This window comes from Rhea pennata, chromosome 14, assembly GCF_028389875.1.
Source record: "Rhea pennata isolate bPtePen1 chromosome 14, bPtePen1.pri, whole genome shotgun sequence".
NCBI classification, from domain to species: Eukaryota; Metazoa; Chordata; class Aves; order Rheiformes; family Rheidae; genus Rhea; species Rhea pennata.
In genome coordinates, this window is record NC_084676.1 from 13,945,522 (window position 1) to 13,963,819 (window position 18,298).

An 18,298-nucleotide genomic window follows, 5' to 3' on the forward strand; every position below is an offset into this window, starting at 1 on the left:
AGTCCAACAGAACTCTTTGGGGGGTCTGAGGATGCTCTCAGAGCAGTAATAAAGAAAAATCAGTGATCCAGTAGTCTTTTCTGTCATCCCTTCTCAGTTATTACAGGTTATGTCTTAGCTTCCAGTCCAACCCTGAAATGCAGCCACGTGAGTCCAAGGAATGTCTAATATTACCCAGCCAGTGTGAAGTTGGCAGCCCTTAGCCATTTGTGTACTCTTGTGATATAGTAAAGAAGTAAAGCCCAGTAGCTTCAATTGAAGGTCTCTAGGAGTAAAAATTATTGTTGCATTTGTCAAGGTTGATACATTTTAATTTATGAAGAGCAGAAGCAAATATACATATGGGTCTATTCTCTTAAAAGTGCCAAAAGAGCTGACTGGATTCTGTCTTTGGTGCTTTGCTTCCTAGAGGCAATGCATAATCAACTTTTGGTCTCCTCAACAGTTTAAGCTAATAAAGCAAATCCTGAACTGGAACAGCTAAAGTAAAGACGCATATTGACTTCTGCCAACTTTTGGGAGTGGGGCGAGGCAGACAGCTGGAGGCAGTAACGTCTTAAATCCTCCATAGCACAGAGCCTGAGTGCTATTAAGGGAGAAGACTACAGTGGAAATAAACCCTATGTTTCAACTTCTCTGCAGTAGTGCACTTCTTCATTTCATGAGTTTGGGAAGTGAGTGGGGATAGGGGCTGGAATCCACCTTGCTGTTATTCTAGCTGCACAAGATGGGAACAATTTCCTAGCCCCTCAAACAGGCTATGTAAGAGTAATATCCCTTGAGCTTAGAGGCAAACAAGCCTTGACTCCTCCTGACTTTTTTTGGCAGATTACTTGGTATGAGCAGCAAGAAGGTGAGGATCTAGGTCTGTCCTCCTAGAGATCAGAATGATAAAGCCAACTGCTAGCTCCCAGGAGTAAATTATGTACCCTGAAGACAGTGCATTGGGATTTCTAAGAAAGCATCTTTTTTTCCCTCTACAGCAATGTCCTCATATGGTGTCTCTCTGTAGTTACCTCTCTGCATATTATTACTTATTGAGAGCTGTGTTAGGAACAGTTCTGGGCAGAAAAAACACTTGCTGGGCAATAGCCTTACAGACAGTGTCTTATCTCCTATAACATATGTAATCTCGCAATGAAACAGCACAGTACATAAAACTGGCATATGGGGGATATCAGATTCACAAGGCTCCCTGTTTAAGATCAAGACAACTGGAAGGACTGGATCTTACTTGGTCAAATCTGAACATGTGTGAAGTCGAAGTTAAAGCCCACCAATACTGTTTCTAATATGCTTAATGTTTCTGTTCACATGGTTTATAGGAGAGAATTTAGGTATTGAATAAATGTACTGCCCTAGATATTTATGGGAGTTTTGTGTTTTGAATTCATTGCTGTTTCTACTTCATGTTGTGGGATTTGAAGTTTGACCTTTGCTACTCCTCCACAAACTAGATCCCACCCCAATTTCTATACCTTCTAGTAAGGCCACTATTTAGTCTCCCCACAGCTGGCTTCATGAGGCATTTTCATCTCTCTCTTCCCATGCAATGCTCTGCATTTGAAGTGCTTTTAGATTATTCCAGTTTTACATACAGCAGACATTCATAGTCTGTTTTCATTCCTTCTCCTTCCCTGCCCCTGACAACCAAAAGTCTTGAAAGAAGGGAAATGGTCATATTGGGGGGGGGGGGGGGAAGGAAATCTGCCAGAAGGGATTAACTGGAGTATGCATAGGCAGCTGTGTGCTCTGGAAGGAATCTAGTTGTATTTGTTTTCCCTTGTTCTATTTTTCTTAAGTTTTCCTTTAGCTTATCCCCAGTTTGGATATGTATGATGCTGAAGTTAGATGCCAGTCATTCAAATGCTTGAAATCTTGAATTCCTATGGGCAATGAAATTCCTGCTAACTTGGCTGCCTTCCTTATGCTTCAGAATCAACACCCCAGTGACATGGAGTAGAACAACTCACTCTCCTCAAGTTGATTAGGACCTGCTATAGGCGTAGAGAATCTTTCACATCTTGTTCAGGTTATATTTATTTACAGAACTGTCAGTGCTGGGAGTATTGTCAATGACAACAAAACCATTGTGTTTTTATTTTTATAAATGACAGCTCAGATTCTGAGACAGCCATGAGCTGGCAACCTGGCTAGCTGAGCTATTCCAATCTGGCCCAGTTTGACTTGGCATCAGCAAGGAGGAAATGTCTCATTCTGCACTGGGCTTGCCAGGGAAGGTCTCATTGCATTTGTAGCAGTGTAGAAAGACTGACTGGCTGCTGCACTTTGCTACAGAGTTTTTGAATCATGCACTCTCTGGGCTAGGAAGTCAAGTTTCTCCCATGAATGGGTCTGTTTGCCTGTCTGCCGTGCCACACACCCTCTTACTGGCACCATCTGCCTAAACCTGGAAGTGTGGCAGCACACAGCAGCTTCAAAAGCAAGCCCGTGTAACATCCAGCTGAGTACTGATTGTGTCATTGATTCAATTCACTGATTGTGAATTAATAGAACTGTTTTTCAGACTGAATAAAGAGTGTGAGAACAAAGATGCCTTCTTACAGGCAAAGCTATCAGCTAGTAATTCATAGTCTAAAATAAAACTCTTTATTTGTTCCCTGATTATTCTTAATACTTAAAAAAAGTTGTCAAGAGCCTGTTGCAAAGCTTGTCAAAGCAGCTAGGAGAATTTCCATTCTTTCTCTCCTCATTGCTGCTTTGTCAGGATCTGGATCAATCTCTTAAAGACAAGATGTGGACCTAGTCACTACCAAGCCCCAGCCTTTCTTCAAGGCAGCCCAAGGAGATATAGTTTGTGGCCCTGTATGATGCTGTCAACCACAGTTCAGGAACTGTCCCAGAAGACTCTGCTTGTGCCTACATCTACCCTTTGCTCCTCAAGCCAAAGAGCAGTTTGGTTCAGAAAGTGGCAACAAAAGATGACTACAAAAAACAAAACACAAAAAAACTTTTTTTTTCCTTTCATTTATTTTTAATTGGCACTCCTAGCTGCACTCTCTAGCATCCAAGATACAAGCTGCTGGGATATTTGTAGCGTGTGCCTCTCTCATGCAGTTTCTCTGGTGTTTCTTAAGAGCTGAGCTCTGGTTACAGCCTTACTGGGGCTTTAACAAGATCTGTCTATCTGCTATCCAGTAGCCTATTTTCAAAAAAAAAAAAAAAAAAAAAAAAAATCATAGCAACCTGATTATTTCTGAGACCTCTGCCCTCTTGTCAATTTTGATTGAAGTTGGCCCAGGAGTTCAAAAGGCTGTAACAGTTTGATCATATAATCCCAGCTTCCTTAGGAAACCAGGCTAAGGAACAAACAAACAGAAGTCCTTACAGAAATACTCCCTTGACAGTTGAGGGATTTTTCTTTTTCTTTCTTTCTTTCTTTCTTTCTTTCTTTTTTTTTTTTTTTAATCAACACCTTAACTTTTATGAAGATTTCACCTTCATTCCCACAAAGATTGTCTTACAGAGCAGTCACCAATCTCAGCCTGAATGACTGGAGTGGCAACTCCACAGGCAGGTGGGTTGGAATAGAGTCATACTCGTCAGTCCCCTGGTGGGAGCGAGGGAATAGCAGCACAGGGCCTAGAAGTCCTACCAGCACCCCCCTCAGCACCTACAGCTTGTGGGTGATGGTCCACAAGATGATCACTTGTGGAGTAATTGACAGATTTAACAGGTTTAACTGCGGTAAGGCTCAGATTTAAGCTGTTCAGTGAAAGGGGTGTGTTGGGGGAGAGGAGTTAGAAAAAAAAATCCCTCAGAGTTTTTCCCCCAGCTCAAGCCTTCCCCAGGGCTACTGTGTGCTGCAGTGCCATCCCCGAGCCTGGACTGGAGATAAGCAACAACTTTTCAACATGGTCCCAGCTGAACTGCTTTCTAGCCCAGCTTGGCTGCCTTCCTCACCCCCAAACAGAGCAAGGAGCTCACTGAGTCACCAAGAGCCCCGCATTCAATTGCTGGAAGCAGAGCTAAGCGAAGTATCCGCAAATCACAAGCCTTAACACATCCACCCCGGTGCAGCGTGCTCCAGAGCAGGAGCATCTCGCTCGCGGATGCTTCGGGTGAGCGACGGGCTTCCACCGCCCTTCTCTTTCTTCTCCCTTGTGGCCCCTTCCCTGAGCACTGACAAGAGATCCGCTGAAGAGGCAATTTTACAATCTAATTCTAAAAAAAGACAGCAGCTGCTACTGTTGAAATCCTGGGCAATAATTTGCGTGGATTGTCTGAAGTATTTATTTTAATAACTATTATTACTAATTGTGGAGCTTCCTTGTATTTGCCACTATCAAAAAAAAAAAAAAAAGGGGGGGGCATGGCAAATATGCAAAAACTGATTATTTGTGCATGATCAGCGCGATTTGATCGCACTCAATTATTAGCATACTCGAAACAAGTGGCTGGAAAGCAAATATCTTCCTCCCACCTCCTTTTCTTTTTTCTTTTCTTTTTTTCTTTTTTCTTTTTTTCTTTTTTCTTTCTTTTTTTTTTTTTTTTTTTTTTTTTTTTAAGGTGATAGGGACTAACATTTTCACATCGTCAAAAGCAACGACGTCTCTCGTCTCTATACAGGGTGTTTAGACAGAAAACACACGCGTCTGAGCGGAAACACGAGTCAGCGGCCGCCTATTGCAGGGGCAGGGACGGAGACGGCTCGCTCCCGAGCGGAGCAGGCTGCCGCGGCCGCGCTATAAATAAGCTAATAAATGATCAGGAATAGCTTCTCAGAAGGCAGCGCCCACATCTCTCCTCCAAGCCGAAGGAAATAAGCTCTCTCTATTTTTTTTTTTCTTTTCTCTCTCTCTCTCTCTCTTTTCTTTTTTTAACATAGCTTTTCCCTCTGTAAGAGGTGTACATTTAATTACAAAAGGGCCTTTTGGGTTGTAATCTGTTTCCAGTTCAATTCCTTTGCTGGATAAATCCCTTAAACGTGTTGTCATTCCTTATTTATTGATTGCAGGTATTTGGGGTTTAATTGAGCAAGTCGGTCGTGGCCCAGGGCAGGAGTGGCGCTACATGAGCAATTAAATCTGATTAGCCCGAGCCCTTTAAGCCCCAGCTGGGTGATTGATAACCGAGACCAACATTCTTCAATTGACTCGCTACATCAAAAAGGAGAAAGGCTTAGAGGAGAAACTCATGGGTCCAACATGAAAAATAGCAAGGGAGCTGGGCAGATTAGATTTGCAAAGGAGCTGAGCTAACGGCGGAGGGAACAAGCAGAACAGCCCTGGTCAGCCCGTAAAACAAATAAATCCATAGGTGCCTCCTCCTTTAAAAAACAGTCGATTTTTTTTTTTTTTTTTTTTTTTTTTTTTTTTTTTGAAGGAGCTAAGGAGAGCCGAGCTGGATCAGGAAGGGGCAAAGGCGGCAGAGCACCAATTTTAACACCCCTCAGCCCTCGGAGCTGAGTACCATCCATAAAGCTGTCGTCTGTTTGTTAGTGTGTTTGTCCGCTCCGTCATTACGCTTTTTGCCCGGTAGTTTAAGAAAATAAACTAGCCGGGAGAACAGGAGTGAGTAACCCCCATTTATCAAGCTGATGGATGTCCCACGTCTCTCGGCCGCCAGCCGGGGCACAGGGGTGTCGGAGCCCCCCGGCGGCGCGGGGAACAGGGGCGCTTCGATGGGCACAGCGCTGCCTTGGGCAGGGAGGCGGGGGGGAAGAGGGGAGGAAATCAAATTTGGGCGAGGGAAAAGAGCCCCCGGGGCAGCGCGGAGCCGCCGGGGGCAGCGCCCGCCCCGGCAGGCGCTGGCTCCCCCCGGGGCGCGGGGGCCGCCCCGCCGGGGCAGCGCGGGGCCGGGGCGGCGCGGGGGCGCTCCCCTCCTGCCCGCCGACTTTTCCCTCGGATCAAAACAGCTTGAAAGCAGCAGAAATCACCGGGGAGGGGAGGAGGACGTCAGCAGGAGCTGGACTTCTAAAAACCGTTCCGCCCCATAGGCTTTAATATTAAAAACCCCCTAGGAGTCTCAGACACTGTATTAATTAGTGCAACCACCCATGAAAAGTTGGGTTTGGAACAGCATTCTTTGCCCTGTGTGAAACAGCAACCCTAATAAACAATTGTTAACTTGGCCTATTGCCTCTGGTAAATTACACAGCATTAAAAAATAATGCTTTTCATATTAGGCAGTAATTAAAGGTTGGGACAGCTTTAAAACAAGGGGGGGAGGGGGAATCAAAGAAAATATAAAAATGTTCTTTCAAGAGTTATGGGAGGCTAATAAAGTATGTCTGTTATAGTGCACCACTTTGCCCCCAGCTACAGCCAAACTGGAGCCACTGCAATTGCCTCTCAATAAGATAATGATATTCCTTTCTCTGCTATTAAAAGGCTCCCAGTGCAAACTTAAAATGATTTATTTAATTTAAGAAATTATGAGGTGTAACTTCAAAGCGTAAGCCGTTAGTAATGGAAAACACCAGGTTGTTTAAAATTATAATAATAATTGTTTGGAATACAGTGACATCAAAGTGCTTTCATCACCAAATAAAATATAGCACAGACCCCCAAATCCAGTGGAGTTTATTGAGTAGACATTTTTTGGTGTGTTTTTATTATTTCCTTATCAAGAGACATTATTTTAGCAGCTCCTTTTCTCAGCTTTGATGTTTTGACAGTCTTAAATTAATTTTATTGCATTTTTTTGGCTCGGAGATGGGAGATTATTCTAACTGCTTATTTTTCATTATGACTTTTTTGTTTTCAAGAACCGGTTTGTTATTTAACACAGCACCTTGATAAGCGCACTTGAAATGAATTGGCCATTACAGGTCATTAAAAAGCAAAGAATTCTGTTTTCAAGCAATCCATTACACGTCTGGGAAAATATTCCTACTTAAAACAAACTTTGAGTTGAACGCTGGCATAATCAGTTTAATAAAACGAGTAGCGCATACTTTTAAGGAGCATGTTTTTTTCTTTACGAGATTCTTGCTTATTCAAAAACACAGCAATCTAAGAAATACATACACAGAACATTTTGCCAAAAAAGACCTGCCTGTACAGTAAGACTATCACAGAATGTTTTTAATTTCCTTGAACAGTGTTATAAAACATTAATCGTACGTACACGGCTCGAGACTTTTTCCTTCCCAAGCAAAGCAAAATTATTCCAATCCCCTTTAAAAAATTTGGTAGCATTTTAAAATATACTGCAGTTACAGCTTTATAGACCGGTATTTCCACTAAAACAGCAGGGACAGAATTGCCCTGGTGTTAAAAGACTGAAATATAATGGATGGAAAGATTTTTATTCCTTTCGTGCAACTAGTTGGGAACTGCTGCTAGCACCCGCCGAATGCCTTATGGATTACGGTGGGAAACACACATCGAGGGGCGAAGAGAGTCAAAAACAAACCATAACAAAATCCCAACAACAAGAAAAGACCTGAAACCCACCCTCTTCCCACGGCGGTGTTTCACACAGAAAAGGAGTATGAGCTATACAGCAGTTCGCTCCCAGATTCGCGAGTGCGGAGATGAGGGATGTAGTTTTCCTGAGACCTTTAGTGCATTTTCCTTAAAAACTGTCTCCTCTGCTCTGCAAGGGAAAAAGCGAAGTAATTACTTTGTTTTTATCTTTAGAGAGAGACTTCCTATGCAAAAATGTGGGCACTACCGAAAGTAGGTTGACTTCAGAAAATGACCCCCGGGAAAGGGCTCTTTCAAATCTTTGTGGTAGTTATGAACCGTGGGGAAATATACCCGCATTTTTTTTTTTACGAGATACATGTTAGTCTCCAGGGAAAATAAATCGCCATTGAATAACGGGGGAAATATGGTCTTCAGAAAGAAAAAAAAACATCTTTCCTATCCGAGTAAACCTGGGGTCTGTGTGACATGGATCCACCGGAGCTGCTCCGGGACTCCCTCGCTCCTTGCGCGGGGATCCGCGCAGCCGGGTGACGAGTGCCTGTCCCGGGACTCATTCCCGGCCGGGGGGGGGGGGTGGGCCTCTGCGCTGCCCCCGGCTTGGTCGTCCTATGTCACTCTTTGCCCTACGTAGTCTCTGCCTCCTCTTCCCCTGCGTGTCTATTACGCGGGAAAAGAAAAAGAAAAAGAAAATAAGAATAAGAAAAGGAAAAAGAAAAGGAAAAGGAAAAGGAAAAGGAAAAGGAAAAGGAAAAGGAAAAGGAAAAGGAAAAGGAAAAGGAAAAGGAAAAGGAAAAAGAAAAAGAAAAAGGAAAAGGAAAAGAAAAAGAAAAAGAAAAAGAAAAAGAAAAAGAAGAAAGGAAAAAAAAAAAAGAAAAGAAAAAAATCACGTTCCCCCCCAGTATGTGCACGAATCACACTGACGGGTGCCTGTGACACTTCTGACCGTGTTCGCACGGCACAGGCAGTATATATGTATATATACATTGGAAAATCGGCAGATATGGGCCAACACGAGCGGACGCGCGCGTGGTGGTATCTCGCGTGGGTGCCTGGAACCCCTCCCCTCTCCGACCCGGACGCGTCTACGTGCAGGGGACCGCCCGCAAGCCGCCGGGCCCGGGGAGGGAGCAGGGACCCTCGGCGGCCCGGAGGCAGCCCCGGCCGCTCTCCCACCGGCCGCCGGCTCCGTCCCGCCGCCGCGGAGCAGGTGGCGGCTCCCGCGCGGAGCCCCGCGCCGCGGTGCCTCCCTCGCTGCCGGCAGCCGGTGCCGGGAGCCGGCCCGGCCCCTCGCAGCCGGCAGCGGCTCGTTCGGCGGAGACGGCGCTAATGAGAAGCAGGTCCCCAGGGCGCGGGCCGGGGGCTGCCGCCTCCCCGGGGGCGGCGCCGCCGCAGCCCCGCCGGCAGCGCGCCGAGCCCGGGGCCGCTGCCCCGGCGCTGCCCGGCCTCCCACGGCCGGCGGCGAGGCTCCCGGTCGAGATCAAACTCCAGTGCTTGCTGGCTAGCAAACACGCCGCAGTCACCTAACTTTCTTCCTTCCTCATAAAATGCAGGAATTCCCGGGTTTGACAAGGAAATGTGACAACATGAAACGCAGGCTCCAAGCGCCCGTGGCTTTAGGTAATGAACGCTTGGCCGTAGCGAGTCAGAAAGCCCAATTCCTAACTGTTTATGTCAACAAATCCGTACCTCGTGAATTAAAGTCCCGGGAGAGCTGCGCTTTACCCTGGCCTGAGCCACCGTTCAGCAAGTCGGGATTTTAAGGATTGGGATAATTTATCGCGTTGTTTTTAATGTTTATTATTTACTGCTCTAATTATTTTTCACTTTCTATTGGAAAATTTAAAATATATAGATGTACCTGGAACAGATGCCAACTCCTTTCAGTCTCACTCAACTTCTAATCATCGCATCTGCTTTGTGTCAGAAAATACTTTGGGAACAATTTAACTTTGCATTAAAATAACTAATTAAAGCCACACCTCCACAGCCTCTTGCGAAAGTGGAGGAGGAATTTCAGTAAATGCATCGCGTTTAATGGTAGCATTCTGATTTCCCTGCCTTGCTGTAATTTATTCAGTTACAGATCTGCCTGCAGGGCAGCTCCCATTAGGCCGGTGATGAAGTCTCATGAGCAAAGCTTGACACCTCCCTCCTAATAAAATATAATACTCAATTAACTCGGCCTTTCTGAGGGCTTTAATTGGAACAAGTTAATAATGGGCGCAAGGTGAATTGTCATGCCATCCGCAAGCGCGGAGAAGGTGTCACGGAGCCATCCTGCCTTTCCCATAGCAGAGGTTGTAACCGCGATTTGGAAGCCTTTCCTTCAACACCCTTGTGTTCTGCAATAAATCTGTATCCATTTAAGAATCTATCATAACACACACAAAGCTCCTGCGCTCAAAGAATTTCCAGCGAAAAGATTTAGCTGTAATCCCTGACACAACTGATTTATACCGAAGGTTAAAAAATACCCCTGGTTTATTTATAACCGGTCCTGCCCAGCTAAGAAAGCACTCAGGACAATTGGGCAAGGAGAGAGAGGGGCGAGGCGGGGGGCTCCACTCTGCCCTGGAGTTAGGGGGATAATACTGCAGAAAGAAATCGAGAAAGAAGCAGTTGTCTCCAGTTTTTATGCGGCAGTAAATACTAATCTGAAAAGTCTGCGTGGCGATTAGATTTGTCCAGCTTTGTTCCTTAAGTTACAGATCGGGAAAATTAACCGGGAGGGTTTCGGAGCGGGGCGAGCAGGGCAGGATCCGGGATGCCCCGAGCTCCGTCGGCCGCGTAAGGCCGGCGGCGGACGCGGGTCTTGGCCCCCTCCTCGCAGCCAGGGTCGGGAGGTGTTTTCACTCCCCCTTTTCGCACACTCGAGGTCCGATCTGGAAAGGTGCTGAGGGCAGAGGCAGGGAGCGAGGCACCGCGCCGTGGAGGTCGAGTCCGCGGTGGCCCCGGCGCTGTCCGCGGGGAAACGCTCGCACGGGGAAATGCTCCCACGGGGAACCGCTCCCACGGGGAAATGCTCCCACGGGGAAACGCTCCCATTGGGAAACGCTTCTCCAGGGCGGCCGAGCGCCGGGGGCCGGGGCACCGTCAGCCCGCAGCGGTGGGCGAGCCTGGGACGGGGGCTGGAGCAAGGGAACACTCTCCTCTGCACTCTGATGACCGTGCAGAGTCTGGGTGGGTTAAATCTCCCCACACTGAGGTCTCTCCGGGTCTCTCTCCGGCTGCCATCCCAGAGGTCACTCTTAATCCGAGTAAGCTTCCTAACAGCAAAAATTACGGTGCTGCACTGAACTGGCCAAGCATGAAGCTTTGGCGCGCAGTGGCCGAGCAATTCCTCACCTCCCCGAACACCTCTTCTCTGAGCAAACCCAAGCCCCCTCTCCGGTTTCAGAAAGGAGAAAGCAGTAGTTCAACACCTGCTCTCCGGGCAGCACAGGAGTGGGACCCCCGAGAGGGGACAGCACATACAGCCCCGAAATGCAGCTGTGCTGGAGCACTGTAAGGTCCCTGCTGTATCCTGGCTGCGCGAGACAACCCCGCACCTCCTGCTTAGTCCGAGCCGAAAACATAGATTCGAAGTCAGAGAAAAGGAGAGGAGATGAGAGAGGCCTGTGCAAAAAGAGAATGGGACCCGAGCTAAAAAATAAAAATAAAATAGAATAAAAAAATCACCAGAAACATTCCTTTGAAGGTGGCCCAGCAGTGCAAAACATACAGGAAGAGAAGTTACTTTTTAAAGAACTCCAAATATTCACAGACCCACACGCGGTAAAACATGTTTTTTCTTTTTTAATTTAATTTGCAATAAGAGATAAGAAATAATAAATCTTCAATAAAATATATAAAATTGTACAAGGCATCCCTTTCAAAGGGACTTCCCTATAATGGAAGATGGGGGGGGGGGTCATCCAGGACAGCGACAGTGCCTGGGTCAAAACACACCAAAACCAGTAAAAACCTCGCGGCTTTTTTTGTTTTTCCGTTTTGGGGGTTTTTGTTGTTGTTGTTTCTTTCACAATATGCTGAAAAAAATAAATCCAGGAGAAGCTCTGCCTTCAGTGCTCCACGGCTTTTGAAGTAACTTTCTCACAGGTTTAGCAAGAGTAATACACATAATACAATAGTTACAAGGAGAAGCCTGGGGAAGACAGTGCCAGCGCTTGGGGTGCTCCCATGGGGCAGTTAGGTTATGCAGTCTCTTGGCACCCCACCATCCTACTAGTAGGGTTGTTTGTTTTTGATACCTGGATCTCTCTTAAGAAGGGCTTGAAGCATGAGTCACTTATGTTGGCATCCTTTGCAAGGGGAGGAGAGGAAAACTCGGGGGATTCTTCTTCTATTTAAGTACAGACTGTTGCAAATAATAATAATAATAATAAAACCCTAGACATCTCCACAGAAGGGTTTGACAATCCTTTGCTCACCACCACTGTGGATACAACCCATCTCTTATTTTCTCAGTAAGCTTCCTTCCCTCCCTCCCGGTTTTCAAAGAGCATCGCAGAACCAAGATTACCTGGCTGTAGATAAAAATTTCTGAGCACTCCGAAAGGAAGAGATAAAGACCAGACTGCCTAATATCCCTTCCTTGCGCTTTACCTCCCCTTACAGTGCTTTACAAATGCTGAAGCAATTTATACAGATAAAGGCAATACAAGAGTCATCGGTGGATAAAACTCTTGCTCTGCTTAATGCACATAGGGGCTCTGATGTTTATCTTACTACAAGCAGCTACTGAGACTTGGGATGCAAAAACTTCCCCTACCCTCAGAAATGCAGAAACATGCTGGCTCTGACCTTCACTCAGACTCTACTGGGTCTAGTTTCTATTTACAGTGTCCCTAACTAAGGGCTCTGCTTTCCTTAAAAAAAAAAAAAAAAAAAAAAAGGCGATTATAACCTTTTTATTTTCCTCCCCACCCCATGTTAAGTGATGAGATTTGAGAGCGTGGATTTAGGGCATGCACCCCCCTTACTTTAAACATGTATTGGGACCCATCAGGAAGGAGTCGGGAAATCTCTGCCTCTGTAAGATGAGATTGTTTTCTCACCCATTCCTTTTTATTCTAGTTACATGTGCACTGTATAAAAACTCTACATTTGCTCTTTTTTTTTGTTTTTTTGTTTTTACTTTTTTTTCTTTGAGGTTCGGACACAGAGTGCTCAAAGCACTATCAGAAGACACCCAACCTGTGGCATACAGGATGCCTTGCTTTGCTAATGCAAACTCCTGTACACGGGATGGCAGATAAAAGCGTGCAGAAAGAATTGCCAGTACTGGTTGGGGTACTGCCTTCTCAGGGTTGGACAAGATCCACCAGGAAGTCTTTCTCACTGTCGCTTTGTCTTTCTGATCTTCTTAGGATAAGTGGTACATGCTATATCCAACAGGAGTAGCATAGAGTCCAACAGGCGGGATAGGAAGCACAGGTCTGTGAAAAGGGTAGGATGTTCCATACAGTGAGGCAGCCTGGATGGGAGAGTTGATGGGGAAAGGGAGGCTGAACCCCGAAGGCAACATGGGCTTCGCTGCCATTTTGAGCTTCTCCAGCTCGGCCTCCTGCAGTCTCTTGGCTTTAGCCCTCCGATTCTGGAACCAGATTTTGACCTGGGTCTCTGTGAGGTTGAGGGAGCTGGAGAACTCGGCTCTCTCCGCAATGGACAGATACTGCTTCTGGCGGAACTTGCGCTCCAGAGCCAGCAGCTGCGAGGTGGTGAACGGAGTTCGAGGCTTCCTATTTGTCTTGTGCTTCCTCAGGGTGCAGGCAGTGGGGCTCAGGTGTCCTGCAAGGAAAGAAAAGTATGGTTAGCAGAAAAGGAGGCATATCTGGGTGCTTACGAGAGATGTGCAATATTTGAGAGGGAGACGTCAGTTTATCTGAAGGGGGGGTCCCAACAAGTGGGGGGCCCACCCCTCAATACAGGGGCTGTGCTCTTTTTACAAATGGCACTTGAAATCTCTTCCTGGTCAAATGTGTGTTCACGGGACTTCAGCAGATGTCTCGAGGAATGAATCCCCGGTTCACTGATTTGAAAGGGACAAGATTTCACAGGCTCTGTGAAATTTGTAGGCAAACAAGGCACAAAGGTACCCAGCAGATCGCTTTAAGAGTCACATCATAGAGGTCTAGAGCACACAGAACAGCTGTCTTAGTAGCTGCAATATTTGGGGAGTAACCACAGCATAACATAGGACAAATAAATACACAAAAAGAGGATATTCACAAAAAGGACCATGGCACAAGAAACAAGACCATCCCATCCCAGCTCCAGGATTTCTCCCCAAGAACAAGAATTCAGACCTGGCCCTATAAGAGCTTTTTCTGACAGCTGAAGAATTGGGTCAGATAGTTTTTGTCTCTTTAATAACTGGACTTCTGGCTTGCTATTTTTTCTCCTCCTGAAATGAAGAGCAGTTTTCAAAAAGTTTTTGTTCTTCAACAAGTATTGAAAGAGAGGAAAGCAGCACACTTTTCATCCAAAATTTAGCTTTTAAAACCCCCACATTGCTGCAGCATCTGTAGCCAATACAAGCCAGGAAATCTGCTACCTTTTTTATGTTTTCCTCATAATCCCCACAAAGTTAGGCATATTTTTCCCAAGATGGTACATCGCTGACTTGTCTTTAGATCCACTTTACATTTCACTGATAACTTCCTGTTTTAAAGAGTTACTAAAATGCCTACAGTTGACTTGAAAAGCTGAGCAATTTGACTGTATTTCAGACCAATGTCGATGCAAACAACAAGCCACCCTGGCTCCTCAGCTTAATACTGAAGATGACAGGTAGGCTACTAGATGCTGTCAAATTTTGTACCTACTGTAGTGTCAGGTTTACACACTTGCCAGTATGTACACATTATAGTTTTGTACTCTCTTCATTTTCCCTTTTGATTCTTAAAATAAACTGGACAAAGGAGCAGTTTAAGTGTACATATGCAATAATAATAATAAACAAGTGATCAACAATTCAGAATAATCTAAGGGGGGGAACAGCGATGGCAGAAAAGGGGAAAAATTTCTTCTTGCTGTTGTTCTAGATACTGGACGCGAAAATAAATCCTTCTCGGAAAATAACTTGTCAAATGTTGTCTTACGACCACATCGGGATACATTAATAATTAAGCCGCTAATCGTGATATTTCGTTCCGTCCTAAAATTGCACCCCAAACACAACCACCGCGCTCACAACCCCGCTCTTCCTTGGCACGAAACCGGCTACTGCTCCCGGCGCAAAGCCGGAGACCCGGCGCCTCCCGCGGGCTCCGCCAGCCCAGCCCGCCGCGGCTTCTGCCGCGCAGAGGGGAAACTGCAAGAAGTGGTTTGAAAATTAAATCCCAGCTAAACATTTTTTTTTCTCCCTTAGGATACTCCCAAACGTTAACGGCTTCCTCCCCCCCCCCCCGCTCTCCCCCCCAATCCCTCTGCCAAACTCTGATAAGAAACAGGGACCGTCGCCACAGCAGATCCCTGTAATTATGTTTACCCCGTGCCAGTCCTAAAGCACTCGCTGAAGTGATTTGTTGCCCTGTTTCCCTCCCCCCTACACTTTCTCACTAACTCCGGGCACCAGTCAGCGCATGGAGATGCTCCAAATCTAATAACTACCGCTCTTCCTCTAGTTCATCCCACCTGTAATAATAGTAATAAGAATAAATCGAGGAGCTACTTCTAACCTCAAATATGGGACTTCCTGCAGAAAAACCAGTTAATGACTCCTTCTGTCAAGACGGCTCCGACGGGCCGAGAGCTGGATGGTGGTGGGAAAATCGGGAAGACGATGGAGGCCAAGGGATCTTCCCGAACTAGGCTTTCACCCCCCCCCCCCATCTTGGCCATTGCTCCCCCCCTCACCCCAGAGTCCCGTTGAAATCCCTGGTTCCCTGCACTCCTTGACCACTGAGGTCCATTCAAAAGCTCTCTTCCAGCTCTCAGCGACTGGCGATTTTAATAGAGAAAGTGAAGGAGTTTCGAAGAGAAATACACAGGTGAGAAAATTAGGCCTCGTCTAAGCCTGTTTTTCAGAGCAGTGTTAGAAGAGGAGCAGGCCTGGGTCGGAGCTCACTCATATTTGACGATACATGAAAAAAAGCAAAACGGAGCTATAGAGAGGTAATGAAAGAGGCGCCTTGTTCTTCCTCCCGACCCGTTTCCCAGTCCCCTGTCAGTGTCTCTACCCCAGCACGTTAGAAACCAATTAATTCGGGGTGATCGCAACGGAAAAAAAGCGGCTGAAAGCCAACCCGGAGGGGGAAAAAACGTCCCAGAAAGAGAGGAACTGCAAAGCACTGAACTTCCTTCTCGCTTTGTTTGATTAAAAGGCAAATTCTGCTAGCCCATTCAGCTACATATCTCGCGTACGTAAAATCAGTAGCTTAACTGATGCATAGCACTTAATTTTCATCAGGCATGTCAGAGATACGAGGCAGAGACTGGATCGATCTACTAGTACAGGTGTATTTTAGCCAAGGCTCTTGGCTATGGGGAAGGCAAAGAATCTAGATACTATCGCATTACGTCTTTCATCTATTCCTGAAAGTACTTTGGAAGATTTGGAGAGGGTTTTTTCTTTCTTTTTTCTTTCTTTTTTTTTTAAGCCTCCCGCCCCCCAGAAGAAGAGAGCACTCACATAAAACGAAATAGCGAACAGCAATTCAAATCTCTAGCAGAGACGCAACAGCGTGGGTCAAACAGCAGAAAGGTTTAAAAAGTGACCTGTCCCTCCCGGATCGCCTGTCCCTAAACGTGGGTACAAGGTAAGAGCTCAGATCCAGCTCGGATAACTTTGACAGTCTACGTGCAAAGAGCGAGAAAAAAGTAACAACCCTGCCAGGAGAGACCGTGGTCAGAGTCAGCGCGCAAACAGCGCGCAAAACTGGAAGGGAAAATTGCTGGGTTTTAAAAGCGAAGAGTTTATGCGAAAATGTTGCTTCGCACGTTCTGTGTAAGGGAAAAAGCAACAGGGAGAACCTATAGTCGTCTTTGCAATGGATTAAGCTAATGGCACTAACTGGCAACAGCGCGCAGTGTATCGGGAAACTGTTGGCTCCGGATCGTTGTGTCATTTTAAAAGCATGTATATTACTTATATAAATGACACACACAGAGAATATAAACGCACGCGCACGCACACACACATGTATAGGTAACACAGGCAGATACATCGAAAGCACAGGGATATAAATATGTACATATATGAAATTTATAAATACATATGTATATGTCCAGTGTGCTCCCGTAAATCTCGGCGCCCGGGAGCAGCCGGTGCCGCCTGCTCTCGCTCCCGTCCGCTGCCTCCCGCCACCCCGCCGGGCGCCCGGCGCCGCTTCGCCGGCCACTCACTTGGCGGAGGGGAATATCTCCCGGCCTCTTGAATCCAGGCCGTGCCGTCCTCCGAGTTCTCCGATTTGACTGAGGAGGTGTCGAAAGGTTTTGTAAGCCCCCCGGGGGGGCTGTGCGCGTCCCGGGAGCCGTGCCCCGGCAGCAGCAGGTTCCGGGAGGTGCCCACTGCCGCCCCGTCGGCGCTGCCCCCCGCCGCGGCCGGCGGCAGCTCTTTGGGGGGTTTCTTGTCGGACATGAGGGCTTCCACGCTGAACGGCAAGCTGGACACCTTGACTTTGTGGTGCTCCTCGGCGCCGGCTGCCGGGCCCTCCTCGTCGGAGGAGAAAACCTCCTTCGCCTTCGAAGGGGAAGCCATCGCGGGTGCGGAGGGTGACTGGAGCGGGGCCGCCCGGGGAGCTGGCGGGAGCTGACCTGCGCCTCTGCTCGGCCCTGCGCGGAAGCTGCGCGAGTGAGCGCTGCGCTGCGCCTCTGCCCGGCCCTGCGCGGGGACTGCACGAGTGAGCGCTGCGCTGCGCCTCTGCCCGGCCCTGCGCGGGGACTGCGCGAGTGAGCGCTGCCCTGCGCCTCTGCCCGGCCCTGCGCGGGGACTGCGCGAGTGAGCGCTGCCCTGCGCACCCCCCTTTTCTCCCCCTCTGGGGGCTCCCCGGCTCTTTCCTCCTTTGGGAAGCGGAGTAAAGGCCCCGCGCGCCAATCAGGGCCCGCGCTGGGGCCTGACGTCAAGGGGTGACTCACGCTATTGGCTCGGGAGCGGGAGGGTGGGTAGAAACTTTTTTTCCTTTTTTTTTTTTTCTTTTTTTTTTTTTTTTTTTCTTTTTTTTTCCCGGGGGTTATTCTGTTTGGGGTGTTTCCCCCCTCCCCCCTCCTGTCTCCTCCGAAATAAATTAGGAGTTAATGACACGGGCAGCGAGTGGAGCTGGGCCATTAAGGAGCCGTCCAGGGCTATAATCATAGCAAAGCAAAAAAAAAAAAAAAAAAAAAAAAAAAAAAGCCGGGTAATTAAGGCTGATGATTAGGCGAAGAGGAAACTTCAGAAGATCGCGGCTCCGCCGCCTCTCGCCGCCGGCCCGGCCCCTCCCGGGCCCCCGGCCCCGCCGCGCCGTCGGCCCCCACCGCGCCCCGGCTCCCTCGGACCCCTCCTGGTCCCGGCGAAACGAGGTGCTCCCCTCCACCCCCTTTTTTTTTTGGAAGGGGGGTCTGCGAGGCTGGACCCCTCGCTCAGCAGAACGCCCCCGCGGAGAAAGGCGAGTGCGCATTCCCCTCGGCGCCTTTTCTGGCCGAAAAGAGATTTTGTTTGCGTTTCATCGGTAGCAGGACCCAGTTCGGGCAAAACCACTCTGCGGAGGTTAGATCTGTAATTGTTATTTTTCCAGCCTCAATTACACACGTGAGGAACAGATGAGCTTTAATAAATTAGGGGCACACAGCCCTTAATTAAGTGGCATATCAAACCAGCACTGTGAAAGTGATTCTCTCACTTTTTGACTTCCTACCAGTGGCATAAATAAAGTGGATCTCATTAAAAGCGTTTCTAATTACTGCATGGATAAAAGCAT

The 18,298-nt window shown here is 47.4% G+C and overlaps 1 protein-coding gene across 1 annotated transcript; it reads right to left on the reverse strand.

The window, feature by feature from the left end:
- Positions 1-12,330: 12,330 nt before the first annotated feature.
- On the reverse strand, positions 12,331-17,256 carry MSX2 (msh homeobox 2). Its single transcript, XM_062587460.1, has 2 exons — positions 16,746-17,256; positions 12,331-13,187 (listed from the first exon to the last, which is right to left on the reverse strand). The coding sequence occupies exons 1-2, from the start codon at positions 17,098-17,100 to the stop codon at positions 12,763-12,765; spliced, it is 780 nt and encodes a 259-aa protein (XP_062443444.1). The 5' UTR covers positions 17,101-17,256; the 3' UTR covers positions 12,331-12,762.
- Positions 17,257-18,298: the final 1,042 nt, after the last annotated feature.

Excerpts from the sequence above, each read along its gene's own strand:
- MSX2 (XM_062587460.1), bottom strand. The coding sequence starts at position 17,100 with ATGGCTTCCCCTTCGAAGGCGAAGGAGGTTTTCTCCTCCGACGAGGAG. Across the intron at positions 13,188-16,745 it reads GAGATATTCCCCTCCGCCAA|GACACCTGAGCCCCACTGCC; the intron begins GTGAGTGGCCGG and ends CTTTCCTTGCAG.